The following is a 17,283-nucleotide window of genomic DNA, read 5'->3' as shown; positions in this document are numbered from 1 at the left end:
TACAGATTTGTAGAACAGATTTATGTAAATCTATCAAATTACTCTAGGTGACATTTTTTAAAATTGAGACTTCATCTTAATGGTATTTGTAGAAATTTTTAATATGAACAATTTTACATGAACTGTTAAAAAAACTCGTATGACTTCCTTAGGAAGGCAGAATACAGTAACATTAGAGCATCTCGTCTCCACATGTTCTGTAACCTATGTGGTACAATTTAGGGACCCTGTTCTAAACCGTTAAGAACCTGGGACATTTAATGATCTGTGTTAAGGTCCTCTTTGTCAGGAACTATGTTCTGCTTGCCTTCGCTCAGCCGTGTAGTGAGGAGGCATCCAGATGGACCCCAGACACATGTAGTAAGGTAACGGAATAATATAAGAAGCTGTATGAGGACTAGGTGGGAGGAGCACTGAACAGTGTGCATTGGGGATGGGGCAAGTTGTAGCAGGAAATGGCCTCAGAGAGTCTCAAAGGATACATGGGAGTTGGCTACTTGGAGAGCTGTGTTCAGACATAGAGAACTGAATGTGCGTTTTAGGGTGTATGTGTAGGAGTGGTGGAAGATGAGCAAAAGTAGAAGTGAGCAAAAAACCGACAGTGACTGGAAACCAGAGTATGGTTAGATTTGTGTTTTAGGAAGATGTTACAGTAGAGGATGGCTATTTTCGGAATTAACGGAAGTAGAAGCAAGGGGTGTCCTATTAGGACAGTATAACAATAATCAGGGTCAGAATAATACAGAACCAATGCTAATGCAGACAAGAGGCCAATTTAGCTGGTGGAACTGGCAGATTGTGATGTGTGTATGGTAGAACTTGGTTGGAATACGTCTTGCGGATCTTCACTGTTAGACTTCAGCTAGTTCCTTCAAGCCTTGGATCACATGTTACCTGCAGGATGGGGCCGCTTCTGATCATTTCGTTTAAACAGCAGCCCTGCTTGTCCACTCCCCACTCTCATGCCCTGCTGCTATTTTCCCCTTAGCTCTATTTTTTCTAATACCCTATAGAATGTGTTCATTTATCTACCCCATCAGAATTTAAGCTTTATGAGAAAGAACTTTGTGTCTTGTATTCTCAGGACCTAGTAGAAAGTATGGTTTCCATAGGTATTGAATGCTTATTGTAGATGAGAAATTTGTAGGGTTACTCTTTTTTTTTTTTAAATAAAAAATTTTATTTTTCACAATTTTGTGTTGAGGGTCTCATTTAATATTGGTTGGATAAAATTAATATGCCTTTTAATCAAGAATTATGGTAGTCTCTTGCCTTCGCTTTTAAACCTGAGGGGGTAATTTGATTATTCTGAACATTGGTAGTAATTTAAAATAGAAAAGACTAAATAAAGTGACCTTTGAATGAAAAGGTCCAGAAGATTGTGTATTTTTAATTAAAATATGCAATGAAAATTTTAATTAAAGTAGGCTATTAAAAGCAATGTAGGTGGCAAGGGAATGGCTGATGCTTTGAATTACACACAGTTTGGGATAAATTGGCGTTTACTGTGTTTCCCACAGTAGCACTTTGCCACTAACTGAATTCTCTTCCTGTTTTCCTCTCTTTGACCCCTTCTTTCTCTCAGTAGTCTTTGGTCTTCTTCAGAGGTTTGTGGGGTACTTCAGCTCTGTGGTATAGATCCCTTGACCATGATTTCTACTGACCTTTTATAACTATTCTCCTTGTGCCCGGTGCATTTTATAAGCTATTTTTCTCTCTCTCTCATGAAGAAGGTTTCTTTTCTGTGGCCTATATGTTAGATTAACAAGAAGGGTATAAAACAAAAGGCTTCATACACGACAGTGCAGTACAGAGTATAGGAAAGTTCTGGAATCCCTATCAGAGGTAGTAGAATCAAGACTTGGAACTGTGCGTGGTGGCTCACACCTGTAATCCCAACACACTGGGAGGCCGAGGTAGGCCGATCACATGAGGCCAGGAGTTGGAGACCAGCCTGGCCAACATGATGAAACCCTGTCTCTACTAAAAATATATATTTAAAAAAAAAAAAAGCCGGGTGTGGTAATGCACACCTGTAATCCCAGCTACTTGGGAGGCTGAGGCAGAAGAATAGCTTGAACCCAGGAGGTGGAAGTTGCAGTGAGCTGAAACCATGCCACTGCTCTCTAGCCTGGATAACAGAGAGAGACCTTGCCTTGAAAGAAAAAAGATTTGGATTAATGGTTCAAAAATTCTTAAGAACATGTGACCACAGGTAGCTTATGAGAATAGCTGAGGACATGTAGCATTGGCCCTCTTCTTGATGTGCAGTTAACAGTCGAATATTTTGGCATTTAAAGACAGGATTTGTTTTTCTTAGGCTTTTTTTTTTTTTTTTTGAAGGGCCTTAGCTTTGTCATTTTGGTCAAAATAGTCTTTTAATCATGTTGGTTTCTGTAATGGTTATACTTGGAATTTAAATGTAGAGCTTTATAAAATTTTTAAAGAAATGAATCTTGGTTTGGGGATTATCAGTATGCACATTCTAAATTCAGAGAGACTTGAAAAATAGATTTGGATGATATGGATAAATAATGCTTGGTTTCTAAACCTTCCCTGGGTGGCCCATGACAGTTACTGATGAATACAAGAGTGGGAAGAGGGTAGGTTAGGTTTTTTTGTTTTTTTTTTTAAATGTTTGACTTGCTACTGCTTTTATTTTTAAAAACTGTGCACTCACTTCCAACCAGAAATATGCACTATATAAATAAGATGCAATTTATGTTGTCATAGGAATGAATAATGGCACAGAAATTGATATATAATAAAACTGATAATGTACAGAAGGTACAGAAATTTGAGATAGTAGTCAACCAGGAAGTAACTTTTGCAGTAAAAGTGTCAGAAATGCCTGACTACATTATTATTCAGGCATATTGGCTACAAACTAGTCCTGGGCTTACACACATTGTGCCTGAAGTCTCAGTTCAGGTATAAACTAGTTGTTAATTGAGTGTAGAAGAGTCACAGGATTTGAGAGTCCAGACTTCAAGTCCTGACTTTACTACTTCCTCCCTGCCTTTTTGATTTATAGAAGCTGATTGACCTTGCCAAGCTTCAGATACCATTTCTACCTTGTAGGAGAAGAATCTGAGTACCGAACATGGTTAATGTGAAGCTACAATTAAACAGTAAAATACCATGTAGCTAAAAGGTGAGAATGGGGAGGCTTGCCTATCTTGGGATCATCTGTGATGCCCTTCATATATTTTAAACATCCAATAAATACTTGCTGCCTTGATTACAGATTTTTACTGTAAAGTTCTAACTCCCTTTTGTTACAGTGCCAACATTTTAATGCAACAACGATGGTAGATTTAGGAGTACAGTCTTTCAGTGGCACATACACCCCAAACTTTCATATTATTTTGCTTAGGATAAGAATACAGTTTTGCTTACCTGAAACATATTCTGAGTGGCATTCATCCTGATAATGCCACTAGTCGACATTTTTACAAGGAGAAGTCATTTGGGGATAAATATTTCTGAGTATAAACAACTTAACAGATATTAGATATTTGACTGACTCATTATAGCTAGTCATGATTGCTTGAGGGTGTCAGGTGGAAGGACCCCTTTGATAGTTGGGTCCTCTGATGGTGGCGGTAATATACCTTTGGTTAAATAATTAACAAAAGGAAGTTTCTCATTCTTTGATTTAGTAAACGTTTGAGTGCCTACAGCAGGCCAGGAGAAATGGTTCAGAGGCCACAGCGGGAAACAGCCTAAGTAGGAAGTAAGCAAGACAGGCTTTTCACTTTACCCAGTGATCTAATCTCAGTGGGCACTCCTGTGTCCCAGACTGACCTCAGGAGGCCAGTAAACTGTTTCTTTGAAATGATGGATAACTTGAAGATTTTAGAAGAAACACATCCATATATATCTAAACAACTCAACTGTAAAATGGCAATCTTCCCTGCAAGACCTTTCTTAGGCCTTTCCGCAGCCCCATTATAGCCCCAGCTTGGTTCTCACCATTAATATAGTGATTTTTCAATGTGAAGGTTGTACGTTAGTCACCAGGGTTTTAGAAAGGTAGTACCAGTGCCTCATGACCAATAAAATCAGAGCCCAAGATGAAAGGATCACTTGAGCCCAGGAGTTCAGGTCCATCCCGGCCAACATAGTGAGATCTCATCTCATGTACACACACACACACACACACACACACACACACACGGCCAATGTAGTGAGATCTCAATATATATATATACACGCACATATATGTGTGTGTGTATATCTATCTGTGGGAGTGAGATTCTGGCATCAGGTTTTTTTTGTTTTAGTTTTTTAAAGCTTTCTAGTTGATTCCAGTGCAGCCAGATTGAGAATGCACTGGGGTCAGAAGCTGCTAAGATGCAGGTAGAGGAATAGTATGAGTATAAAGGGCAATTAGACTATGCTGATACAATTGATTTATTTTGTCATAGAACAGCAGTGTGACAAAACTATACGATACTTGGCTTGCCCTTTTTTTTCTGTTACATTCGTAGCATCTTTTTCATTTAAGTGAATACACTTAAAAACTTTAACACTAAGCATGGTATTTTTTCTCATGTAATATTTTGACTAGGATGATCCACTTTGATCTTTAATGAGTATTTTCATCATTGTGTCAGCAACCTAGTTGGGTAGGAATTATCCTCATTTTAGAGATAAGGAAGCTGTGGTTCAGAGAGATGTTAAGTAGCTTCTTCAAAGTTGCATAGCTGACTGACAGCCAGTCAACACCAGAGCCAGTATTAGAAGTCCGTCTTCTTTACACTGTAAGCTGGTTCCTTGAGCAGATCTTGTTACATTCAGCCAATTTAATTCTACTCAGTGACAATCGGACGACAACACGTTTACATAGGAGGGGCACAGTGCACGCAGAAGACACGTGCTAAATGTTGAATTAATAAAAATCTGAATGTTTGAAAATACGGTGGCTTCATACGCGACTCTTTACTAGAACTGTAAAATAAAACCTCTCAATTTTATTGTGAGATACACAAAATTAACCTAATTAATTTTGACCTATCTGTTCCTTTTTCTTTTTTAAAATCAGGAAAAAATACGTTTTCATAAGAGCGCATATATTAGAAGTGATTATCCAAAATTCTGATTGTGGTCCCAAAATACAATCACCAGTTTTCATATTGGGCACTGTATGTAGCCTTCTCTTTTCGTTTATGTAGTAACAAGTAACCACATTAAGATAATCAGGTTATCCGTCCTAAAAACCCCCATTGATAACCACTTGGACCTACCGTCAATAACAAATCCCTCACTTCCCTGTGAAATTCATGCAACAGCAGTACTTAATAAAAGCATTGGGACTGTCCTTGGGCATCTGGGAAATCTTCATTTAGTTTGTATTGACTTTTGAAGACGAAACATTTTTTATGCCCATTTGTCATCTGTATAATATTTTTTGTTTTAAACTGAGAAACTTTTCTTCTTTGAAAACTTAAGACCTTTGGGATTAACTTTACTAAGCTTTGCATCCTGTTTATTCAACTGCTTTTGGTAGCTCCGATTTTCTGAGATTTCGAACATCACTGAGCCAGGAGTGAGAGGGTTCAGATGATGGGGGGAGGGTGGCAACAACAACAAGTAGTTACTTTGCAGCAACTCTTATTCCACACTTTTTTTTTCTCTTGTTACGTTTATGTTCTTTTTCTTCTTTCCCATATGTTCTCACTGGCTTGGATGTCATCACTGCAAATCTTCTGTGTTCATATTTTCCTGTTCTAATCTAGATCACAAAACCCTCTTTGGAGAAATTTGATTGAGTTTATTTGAAGAGAAGCCCTCCTCTAAAATAAACTTTTATGTGTACACACCCACCCACACATGGTTCTTCATCATTTTAGACTCCAGCATAATTGTACTTGGTAAAGGCTGTAAATGTGTCAAGGTACAATTTACAGAACGCTGACAGATAATTGGTTAATGTTTTCCGTCTTCCCATTTTATGGCTAAGGAAACTGAAGCTGAAAAAAGGTCTCATCTTATTAAGCCCTCTCCATAGCAGAGAGATTTATCCCTACAGTCTCTGAGGCTGAGCATTGTCTTGTTGCTGGTATACTGTGGCTCAGGCAGGTCATGTATGTTGGAATCCTTTGGGGATGTGTGTTTTTTTTCCCTAAACAGCACTGCTTGCTGAGTTCTAAAACTTGCAAATATAGTAGATGGAAGACAAAAAGACTTCATGTTTATTTCTAGAATTTATAAGAGAGAGTTCTTTTTACTATTGAGGAAATATGCTGGTGTTAATGACAAAACCATATGCCAAAATGAACCTCAATCTCTGTCAGCAGTGTAGAACTAATATGTGCCTTTTTCCCCTTCCCTTTCATTAGGGCAGAGCCTGGGATATGGCTTTGTGAACTACATTGACCCCAAGGATGCAGAGAAAGCTATCAACACCCTGAATGGATTGAGACTTCAAACCAAAACAATAAAAGTATGTTTAAAAGTTTTTTTATATCTACTTGTAGAACAGAAGTTTAAAAAAATTGAGCTTTACTTGTAGTTCTTTCCTTTCTTCCTTTTGGTCCCATACGAACAATTACCTTGGAGATATCATGGAATTTTGGTGTTTGTTGCATGATGGGAGAAATGGCTTGTTCAAGAGTAGTGTATATAATCATTCATGTATTCGCAAAGGGCCAGAGCAGCAACTCTCTTAGATAAATATTTTAGGAAGTCTACGGAATCAAATCTCCTTCCGTTATAGAGAACTACTTGCCCTGTAACTTGAGGAAACCTTAGACTTGTTCTTCTATAAAGGTCTGAGTACTAAATAAGCAAGGTTTTGTGAGCCGTGCAGTCTGTCACAACGTCTCAACTCTGCCTCTAGAGATGAAAGCAGCAATAGCCACTACATAAACAAATGGATGCAGCCATGGTTCAATAAAACTTTATGGGCAGTGAAACTCGAAATCATAAGATGTTCATGTATTACAAAATACTCTTTTCATTTTTTCCAAGTTAAAAAAATGTAAAAAAAACATTCTTAGCTCATGGATTATACAAAAAGGTAGCAGGTTACATTTGGTGCTTGAGTTGTAGTTTGTTCTAGCCAATTCAGCTTGCTTTGAGGAGACTGACTGGAGGAACTTATGTGACACAGGTTATTTTTCCTGTTACTTTTTTTTTTAAGACATACAGTAAATAATTTTGTGAGTACTTTGCTGCTTCTGTGAGTCTTTGAAATTCTTACATAGATTGTCTCTGGAGAGGGAGCTAATCCAATTCACAGCATAGATTTCTTTTCCTTTAGACAATAAGAGGGATGTTGCCTCCAGCAAATTCCTAGTACGTGTACCATCAGTTTACTCTCTCCTGCCCAGTGCAGACATTGCCAATCAGTCATGGCATGCTTTCTCACTGAGTCTAGATGTGGCTCCGAAATATTTTTCAAAATAGTGTTCCAGACAACCTCTATCAATTCATTCAAGTCGGAACCTATTTTCCACCCTTGATTTAAGAAACCAGCTCAGACTATGGCCTGAAGTGGTGAGGATAAGTTAGTCAAGGCTGGCTGTAGTATCCATCTTGCTTAGAGACTTGTCTAAGAGATTTGTGCTCGTTGTTTTGAGGTATCTGAAAATGCAGTGTCATTTTTGTGCTTTAAAGTTGCTTTTCTTAGAATTACCAGTTAAGGTAATTGATTAGTCTTGAGTGGTTTTGACACATCATTCTTTATATTTATTGTCCCCTAAGAAAAATACCTACCAGCCCTGTCTTATCTAAAGGAAAGTATGTACTGGTTCCCAAATATATATGGGTATGAGAGGTCCAAGAATTCTAGATGTTTCTTGAGCAAGAAAAAGTCCTATGAAAAGATTCACCATTCAATCAGAAAATAAACTGGTTACTATATATTATCAAAATGTGAAGGGAAAAAATTAGATTTCCAGTGAAATCTAAGATAAAGCCTTAAGTTTGTTTTGAAGTTTTTTCATTCTGGACTGCTTTTTCTAATTATCTGCTTTTCTCTGCATACTTTTTGTGTCAGAGATCTTTTACTAGTACTTTTAAGTAACAATAAGTGTTCTTCAAAGACACCTAATGTTCTGTTACCTTCAGACTATGTGCTTTCTATCCTACTGCAGTTTTTTTGCAGGCTTCTCTTCCTCAATTTATATTGATCTCCAGGATTGCTGCTAATTTGTCTTAGTTCTGAGGTCCTGAGTTGTGATTGAGAAGAAAATGGAATGGATGGTTAGGATGGCTCATCCCAGTAGCTGTCCTTTTCTCCATTCAGAAATAATTACCTTTATTTCATTCTAGTGTGTCAGTTTTTTTGTTACATATACTCATTGCACTGAGATCCAGAAGAAGGTAGGAATGCAGGGGATATAAGTCTCCACAGGAGAAACGCCTGTGACCTTCAAGGAGACAGTTGATGACAGCTGCTTCCTTCCTTTGCCCCATCCAGCCTTCTCTCCTTAGGGCCCAGCTGCTTGGGCTGAATAAGTGGAAGAAAGGACAGTAATGCCTGTGGCTCTTCTATGTGATACCTCTTTCTGATTTTCTGAGATGTGGGTCAGGGTAATTGGGTAAACAACAGCCTACTTCTTTCCCCGCCCCCACACAGTTCCTGTAAAACTGTCAGATAGGCTGAGCGCCATGGCTGATGCCTGTTAATTCCAGCACTTTGGGAGGTGGAGGCAGGTGGATCACAAGATTTAGGAGTTTGAGACCAGCCTGGCCAACAAGGTGAAACCCCGTCTCTACTAAAAATAGAAAAATTAGCTGGGCATGGTGGCATGTGCCTGTTATCCTTGCTACTCGGGATGCTGAAGTGGGGGAATCGTTTGAAACCGGTAGGCGGGAGGCGGAGGTTGCAGTGAGCCAAGATTGCACCTTTGTACTCCAGGCTGGGCGACAGAGCAAGACTCCCATCTCAAAAAAAAAAAAAAAAAAAAAAAAAAGTCCGATTACAGCTGATATCCTCAAAGCTGGTATCCAGATTTGTCTGAGACACAAAGCAGACCATTTCACACAAGTATATAGCACCCCCTTTGCCTGTTTGTTCTGTGTTTACTTATTTCCATCAGACAGATCTTGTGCTCATGTGCAATGTCTTAAACCCGGTTTTTCTTGTATTCCTGGGATACCGTTCCATAAGTTAGTCGTTTTCCCTCCTCTAATTCTATGCTGATGATGGCCGTCAGCACCGCTTTATTACAAAGCCCTCTTTAGTCATGTTACAGCTCACTCAAAATTCCGTGGTGTTTCTCTGCTGTTTTACCCTGTCATCTGTCTGAGCTTTGTAGGAGTGATGACAATGCTATTGCCGTTCTCCACTGTAGTCAGACTGGCTCTTTACTTGTAAGGTGATCTCATTCCTAACGTCTATGCATATGCTATTGCAGCTCCTACTTCCTGGTATAACCTTTCCCGCTCATTTATAGTTTAATTGTGGTCATCTCATCTTTTGGAGCCCATCTAAAGGAATTCCATCCTTCAGCTTCTGTCTTGCCAGGTTGTTCAAGTTCCTGCTGAGTTCCTGCTTCTTTGAAGTCTAGATTCTTTATCCATAGGGAACCACAGAGGTTTTGGAATTAAAGGGGGACCCATATGTAATTTAGTCTTAAGCACTGTTCTCTGTCCCCAGTCAGAGTGGAAACTGGTGGTCGTACAGTTTAGCCAAGACCAGGTAGTTGAAGAGAGAGCTGTGACACAAACAAATCCTTGTCTTATGATCATTACATCAAAACTCTTGCTATGAAACTGTGCTTTGCTTTAGAAAGGTGTACATAAGATTGGTTAGTATATACAAGTGTTTGTACCCTCTAAGCCACTAAGCATTTAGTATGCATTTGGTAAGATTCCTGGTTATTGGGATATTGAAACAGTGAAATCAAGTGCTGTGAGAGGTGGTTTATTTAGCAGTTTCTCCTGGGGCTTCCTAATAGCATTAGCTCGGTAGGGTTTTGTGCAATAGTTGGTGTTTTGAATAAATGACAAATACTCAGTATTTCCATGGTGAGTGAAGTGAAGTCCCTCAGGCTCTGTGAGATCCCAAAGCAGTTGTTCCCAAACTTTGGTTGCATCTTAATTACAAGGGAAGTGAGTTAGAAATATAGTTTCTGGGATCCACTTTACATCTACTAGATATCTGTTCTCATATGAGATTCAAGATTCTGTTTTCTATTATGCTTCCCAGATAATTTACGACAGCAAGTCTAAGGCCTAGCACTTAGGGACTCACCAAAAATGTCTGGTGGTTCTCTACACATTTGGTATTTCTGTATGCAAAATTCAGTTTGTCTTCAAGCATTTTACCTTAGCAGTCTTCCTGTGGTTCATTCTTTTAACCAAAACATTAATGTGTTTTCTTGAGCATGCCGGGTGAAAGTTTAGCATTCAGAGTTCAGGGTGGTTCACCAGCCTTTGCTTTTAAAAAATGGCATAAAAATGGAAAACAATGTGTTCACCTCATCTTAGGATGCTGTTTATTTTAAGTAGTATCAGATACAGGTTAAAATCTCTAGATAGTTATTCTCTTGTCCTAAGGGTCAGTTTTTTTCCTGGTTAAGGAGATGTTCCAGAGGCACACCTTGCTGGTGAATCAAGTCATTCCTGTATTGCATGGGAGGCAGCTATTATGGGTTAGGCCTGCTCACATTGTCCCCAGCGTTGGCATGGTAAATAAAGTGTGAATATTAGAAAATGTTTTAAAATTCTGAGTAGGGAGGGTAGTGAAGAGGTGGTATGTGTACAGTTCAGGCATGGGGCGGGGGGATGATTTCATGGAGGTGTCAAATTGTATGCTGGTGAGAAGAAGAGACCTTTTTCACCAAGAGCCTTCAGGTCCCTGTGGGAATCCTCCCTTTTGTGGCTTATTCATGAGGTGAGTGATTGTGCCTAGTATTTTAGTCTTCATGCTATTTACCTACTCATTTTATTTTTAGGGGTCTTAAGTATTGAAAAAATCTAAATGGTATGTGAAACTTTTATGGCTTAAAGCCAATGCTTTTGACTTGTTAGGTTAATGTTGTCAGACTTAAACTCATGATTAGCAAACTAAAATCATTCATTTCCAAAAATATATGTAGTCTTTCCCCCTCCCCTGCGTAAAGTACTCTGGATAGGGGATTATCACATAACACACTGAAATGGATGCCTGGGTCCCAGCATCTCTCTTAGCTTTTCTCTCCTCTACAATGGGCCTAGGATGCTTTATTTTTCCTGAAACTGGGGTTGATTTATCTGGAAAGAAGGAGCCATTATCTCAGGGAATAGAATGTTTTATTGTTATTAGTAGGTTCTCGCTCCTCAAAAGAAAAAATAAATTCTGTATAGAAGTAGTACTACCGTAGAAAAACTGCCCAGTTTTGGTCTTGATTAAATAAATGTTTTCCTTAATCATTCAGGCATAGACCAGGCTAAAAGTTACCTTTGTTTGAGTTGTTAATTGGTATACAATCATATGAAATTTCTTAAACTGAAATAACTAAACCACGATTTAACCGCATGTGGAAAATTCTGTTACAAAAATGAGAATATTAAAAACAGTACTATTTTTTGTCTTCAGTTTTAGAGTGATTAAGCAAAGCTGATAAACCTATATTCTAAGCTGTTGTATCGATGTTAATTTTTTGTTAAATATATACCTTTTTCTAACTCGCTTATCCTTTTCTCATTAGTAAATGTCATATTTTTCCTTTTTTTTCTGTTTAGTATGAACTTGACCCTTAACATAGGCAGAATATGGAACTGTATTTCTGAAATCTTACCCTGACTAAATTACCTTACTAAAATGATTTAATTCGCTGTGTAATCTTGGACAGGTCTTTTAACCATTTAAGTTTCCATTTATATCTTTAAAATAATCATCACTGCGAATGTTCATTACCTGCCTTTTAGGGGAGGAAAAATAGCTTTTCATGGTCTACCAAGTTGTATGTTAAGGAAAAAAAGTAACTTTTTAAATGAAATTATGTTTATTGTATAGAGTGATTTAGTGGTGAAAAGCAGCACCCTCTCCTGAAGAGAGAACAATTTTAACTGCCTTTCTCTTTCACTGTTGGAAGTTTAACAGCCGCTGTAAACTTTATTTTGGGATTTGCTTTTCTAGTTTAACCTCCTTTGCAACTGGATTATTGGGATGGGGTTGTTTTTTCTTTATCATTGTAAATTGTTCTTTTATAAAATTTAATCCTGATCATTAGGAAATATTCTTAGGTGCTGTGTAAACCAGTCCCCACTATAGAAAAGGAGAAGGGCATGCGGGCAGCAATGTAAGTAAAGCTATGTTGAGGGCTTGCCATCTAATAGTTGCTCTGTTAAAATACCTGCAGTACAATTCTGTGTTTGAGATGAGTGGCTTTTTTAATAGCCATGATGCTTAGAGTTCATGGCTTTTGTAGGGCATGGAAGTTTTAAAGCAGTTGTTAGGGGAACCATATATAGAATTTGCCAAAACAGAAAGCAGGATGAGGGGCAAATATGGAAATGAGCCTGACAGTGATTGTGGGTTGTAGAAGGTGGGTGCACATGTAAAGACATTGATGTTTTGTTCTGTAGGTGAGGGAGGGACACCAGAGGGTTTTGAACAGAGCAGTTTTGGTCTTGATCTTGAGTATTTATTAAAAGAGGAAGGTTTGCTTTGTATTTAAACTCAAGCATCTCAACCGACCCTAGTGTTTTTCTGGCTTGTGTAGTTTTTTCCTGTGATGGTACAAAGGGTAGAAATTTATAAATCGTCCTCTAAAAAGTACCCCTCATTTAAAAACTTGTATATATATATGTATATGTATATATATGTGTGTGTGTGTGTGTGTGTGTACAAACACACACACACACACACACACACACACACACATACACACACACACTATCACTTTTCTTTTACCTTGAGCAGATTCGGAAAATTTAGAAGTAGTAGTTTGAAGGACAGGCCTCAAATTAACTGACCTACTTATGAGATGTTAGCCTAATAACTGTTATTTAACTGTTATTTATCTGAACCAAAAGAAAAAGTACATACCCAGAGTGAGGCAAAAATGGAAACATTGAGTAAATTATTGTTCCTTTGCCTTTTAAAAAATATAGACTGACTGAGTACATGTTTTCTTCATTTTTAACTTGTGTTCGGGAAATTTCCAGAGCCGCATGTCAAGTTTTAATAATATATTACTTCTGATTATCAGCACTTCATCAATACATTTAAATAAAATTATTCCATCTATATTGAGTCCTGTTTACACAGCCTTATTTGAAGTGAGAAATGACGGATGACTTCTTGATTGTTATTTGTACAATGCCTTTCATGTGTTTTGTAGAATGCTGTCTTGTCAGCTTTAATTTTTTTCATACAAAAAGCCCAGAAATTTCTTACTCACCTGGTATGGTCTAGGGGATGTGAGTAGGTAGCCTAAGTAAGGTCTGAATGTCCTGTCTTCAGGCATCTTGTGTTACTTCCGTTCCTTCTAACTACCTCCAAAGCAAGAGTTAATCAGAATTCCCAAAGGGCTATAACCAGGCATTCTTCTGGTTGACTTTCTTTAGATATTTTCCCCACAGTTGTTGGAGCAGAGGCAGAGCTTGCAAAGAGGGAAGGATGAGGAACAGGGTTCCTGGTGGCAGTGTCCCCAGCTTACTTCCTGCCTATCAGCCACAGTGGGTAGTGATGGTGAAAGAGTCTCAGCAGTTGACTGAACCCACCTTGCTTGGAATTCGTGGATCATTTTGTTACCTAAGCATGCCACACAAGGGATGTCATAGCCCCTGGTGGCAGAGAAGAAAACTGGGATCTGGAGGTCATACTTAGCAGATAAGTGAGTTAACATTGATTCGGTTATTTCAGTTGTAATGAGCAGTAAAATTACTATTGTAGTAGTAACTTACTGAATTTATTTTTTAGATGGCTACTCATTCTTCAAGAAAGTGTTTCTTGTAGGTTCATGTTAAGTCTTAGGTGCCAGTTTAAAAATTACAGAAACATGCATTAACAAAAGTTGGTCTCTCTTTAAATTTGCATAAACTCTTTATAAAAGCATGGATGGTACATTTTCTTTTACTTTGACTTCTGCCAGCCATTCCCATAATTACTTGTAGGGTCGTTCTCAGCCGCATGTACTACATTAGAAGTACTTGCGGATGTTTTATTTCCAGAAGCGTCTTGACATGCTGCTGCTTTTGGGCAATGAGACAGGGCTGTACAGTTGACACTTGAACAGTTCAAGGGCTAGGGGTACCAGCCCCCACACAGTAAAAAGTCTAAGTATAACCTTTGACTCCTCAGAAACCTAACTGCCAGTAGCCTAGTGTTGAGTAGAAGCCTTACTGGTAACATAAAGTCAATTATCACATATTTTGTATGTTACATGTATGACATATGGTGTTTTTACAATAAAGTATGCTGGAGAAAAGAAAATGTTGAGTATCATAACATAGAGAAAACTTATTTACTGTTCATTAAGTGGAAGTGGATCATTATAAAGATCTTCACCCTTGTTATCTTTGTTGAATAGGCTGAGGAAGGGGAGGGGTTGGTCTAAAATCCCTTAAGTGCACCCACACAGTTCAAACCCATGTTGTTCCAGGGTTAATGATATTTTGAAAACAGTACAGGAAATCTGATACTTGTCTCCTCTTCCTTCTGTGAAGAACTCTTGAATGCTGCAATAGGACTTGGAGGTGTAAGTCCCAGATTTGTGTTCTGTTCTGTTGCTTTCTTGATCAGGTGAGCTGCAAGAAGGGCAAGGAAAAATACAACAACTATTTAGTCCTGGGAACTGATAATTCAGAAGAAGTTTTACTTTCCAGTTTTGTTAAATGTCTATCAGTAAATCTGTGCCTGCCTTAAGCAAATAACCCTATTCATATTCCTAGAAAGGATCATTGAGAGAAGCTGCTAACTTCATAGAATCAAGCATAGTGGCCTTTTTGCAGAGACTAACTCAGCTGAGCCACATCCAGCCAGTGTGGGTTCTTGGAAATACATTTGGATGAGTTTCATAGGCTTTATTTTAGGTCTGCATTTTTGCATTTGCAGGTGATTTATATTCTTAAGTGCTTTGCTTTCAAGCTACCTGGCATTTGTCTTCTTTAGAAACTAACAGTCAGTGGATGGCAAGAGAAAGGGCTTGGCATCTGTGATTCTTATGAGCTATCTAGGAAACCTTAATATGCCCAGTTTTGAGGGCTATTTCAGATCACTTTACACAGGAGACTGCCAACATTTTAATGTTTATCTGGATCAGTGGGGTATGGTGGTTGATAAAAATGCATATTTCTGCACCCTGACCAAGACTTAACCAAATCTGATTATCTGCAGGGAGAGACTGAAGAAATTGTATTTCAACAGTTAACATAGGTGATTCTTAAACAGGTCAGGTGGTGGTGTGACCTGAGAAACATTGTTCAGTGGATCTTAATGATTTGCACTTGGGTAGGTCTGTGTTGCTTGCTTTAAATCTACTTGTAAATAATGTGATTTTCATTTGTGTGGTACATCCAGCTATCTTGAATGGCGGGGATTCACTAATGTGTTTTTAATGAATATAGTGCTGGATTTAGCTAAGAAATAATACATATTCTCACACACAATTTGCTCATTTTCAGAGCATTTGTGTGTTATTAAATACTTGAACATTACATTAGCATAATTTATTTGTTTCTGAGTATTTAGAGAATTTTAAGTCTGGCTCTTTGGGGCCCATCCATTTAAAATGGATGTCTTCGCTGGGCACAATAGCGGAGTTGTGCGGACCACCTGAGATCATGAGTTTAAGATCAGCTTGGTCAACATGGTGAAACCCCATCTCTACTAAAATAAAAAAATTAGCTGATTGTGGTGGCGAGTGCCTGTAATCCCAGCTATGCGGGAGGCTGAGGCAGAGAGAATTGCTTGAACCTTGGAGGCTGAGGTTGCCCTACCCGAGATTGTGCCACTGCACTCCAGCTTGGGCGACAGAGGCAGACTCCGTCTCAAAACAGCAGCAACAACAACAACAACAACAACAACAAGAGTGTCTTACAGATATTGGGAGTTAATTTATATATGATCCAAGATGTTAGATTATGAAAGTGGCTTTTTTTTTAAATTGCATTTTATGTTTTGGGGTACATGTGAAGAACATGCAAGATTGTTGCAAAGGTACGCACATGGCAGTGTGATTTGCTGCCTTCCTCCCCTTAACCTATATCTGACATTTCTCCCCATGCTATCTCTCCCTACCTCCCCACTCCCGTCCCTCCCCCATTTCCCCCCAACAGACCCCAGTGTGTAGTCCCCGCCTCCCTGTGTCCACGTGCTCTCATTGTTCAACACTCGCCTATGAGTGAGAACATGCGGTGTTTGATTTTCTGCTCTTGTGTCAGTTTGCTGAGAATGATGGTTTCCAGGTTCATCCATGTCCCTACAAAAGACGTGAACTCATCGTTTTTGATGGCTGCATAATATTCCATGGTGTATATGTACCACATTTTCCCTGTCCAGTCTGTCATCGATGGGCATTTGGGTTGGTTCCAGGTCTTTGCTATTGTAAACAGTACTGCAATGAACATTCGTGTGCATGTGTCTTATAGTAGAATTATTTATAATCTTTGGATATATACCCAGTAATGGGATTGCTGGGTCAAATAGAATTTTTATTTCTAGGTCATTAAGGAATCGCCACACTGTCTTCCACAATGGTTGAACTAATTTACATTCCCACCAGCAGTGTAAAAGTGTTCCTATTTCTCCACATCCTCTCCAGCATCTGTGGTCTCCAGATTTTTTAATGATCACCATTCTAACTGGCGTGAGATGGTATCTCAATGTAGTTTTGATTTGCATCTCTCTAATGACCAGTGATGATGAGCATTTTTCGTATGTTTGTTGGCCTCTCGTATGTCTTCTTTTGTAAAGTGTCTGTTCATATCTTTCGCCCACTTTTGAATGGGCTTGTTTTTTTCTTGTAGATCTGTTTTAGTTCTTTGTAAATTCTGGATATCAGCCCCTTGTCAAATGGGTAGACTGCAAAAATATTTTCCCATTCTGTTGGTTGCCGATTCACTCTAATGACTGTTTCTTTTGCCATGCAAAAGCTGTGGAGTTTGATTAGGTCCCATTTGTCTATTTTGGCTTTTGTTGCCAATGCTTTTGGTGTTTTGGTCATGAAGTCCTGGCCTACACCTATGTCCTGAATGGTTTTGCCTTATAAAAGCCACTTTCAGAGTGAATTGAACTGAAAGTGGCTTTTATAATTTAATAAAAAGGTGCCTTACATTTATAGTCTGCCAACCACACCCCTCTTCCACCCCTCCTCATTGTCTTGAGATTTGAGTTCTGTA

At 38.6% G+C, this 17,283-nt stretch overlaps 1 protein-coding gene across 16 annotated transcripts in view; it reads left to right on the top strand.

Moving 5' to 3' along the window:
- ELAVL2 (ELAV like RNA binding protein 2) overlaps positions 1-17,283 on the top strand; it is a 134,736-nt gene that overhangs the window by 88,696 nt on the left and 28,757 nt on the right. For all 16 annotated transcript variants that reach the window (XM_074394944.1, XM_074394941.1, XM_074394940.1 and 13 more), the window contains one exon: positions 6,345-6,448. In XM_074394944.1, the coding sequence (XP_074251045.1) occupies positions 6,345-6,448 (104 nt within the window). The remainder of the gene's footprint in view (positions 1-6,344; positions 6,449-17,283) is intronic.

The sequence above is a fragment of the Saimiri boliviensis genome, chromosome 2 (genome assembly GCF_048565385.1).
Source record: "Saimiri boliviensis isolate mSaiBol1 chromosome 2, mSaiBol1.pri, whole genome shotgun sequence".
In the NCBI taxonomy this organism is placed as follows: domain Eukaryota; kingdom Metazoa; phylum Chordata; class Mammalia; order Primates; family Cebidae; genus Saimiri; species Saimiri boliviensis.
The sequence above is the reverse complement of the archived record's forward strand: the minus strand, read 5'-3'. Positions and strand labels throughout refer to the sequence as shown.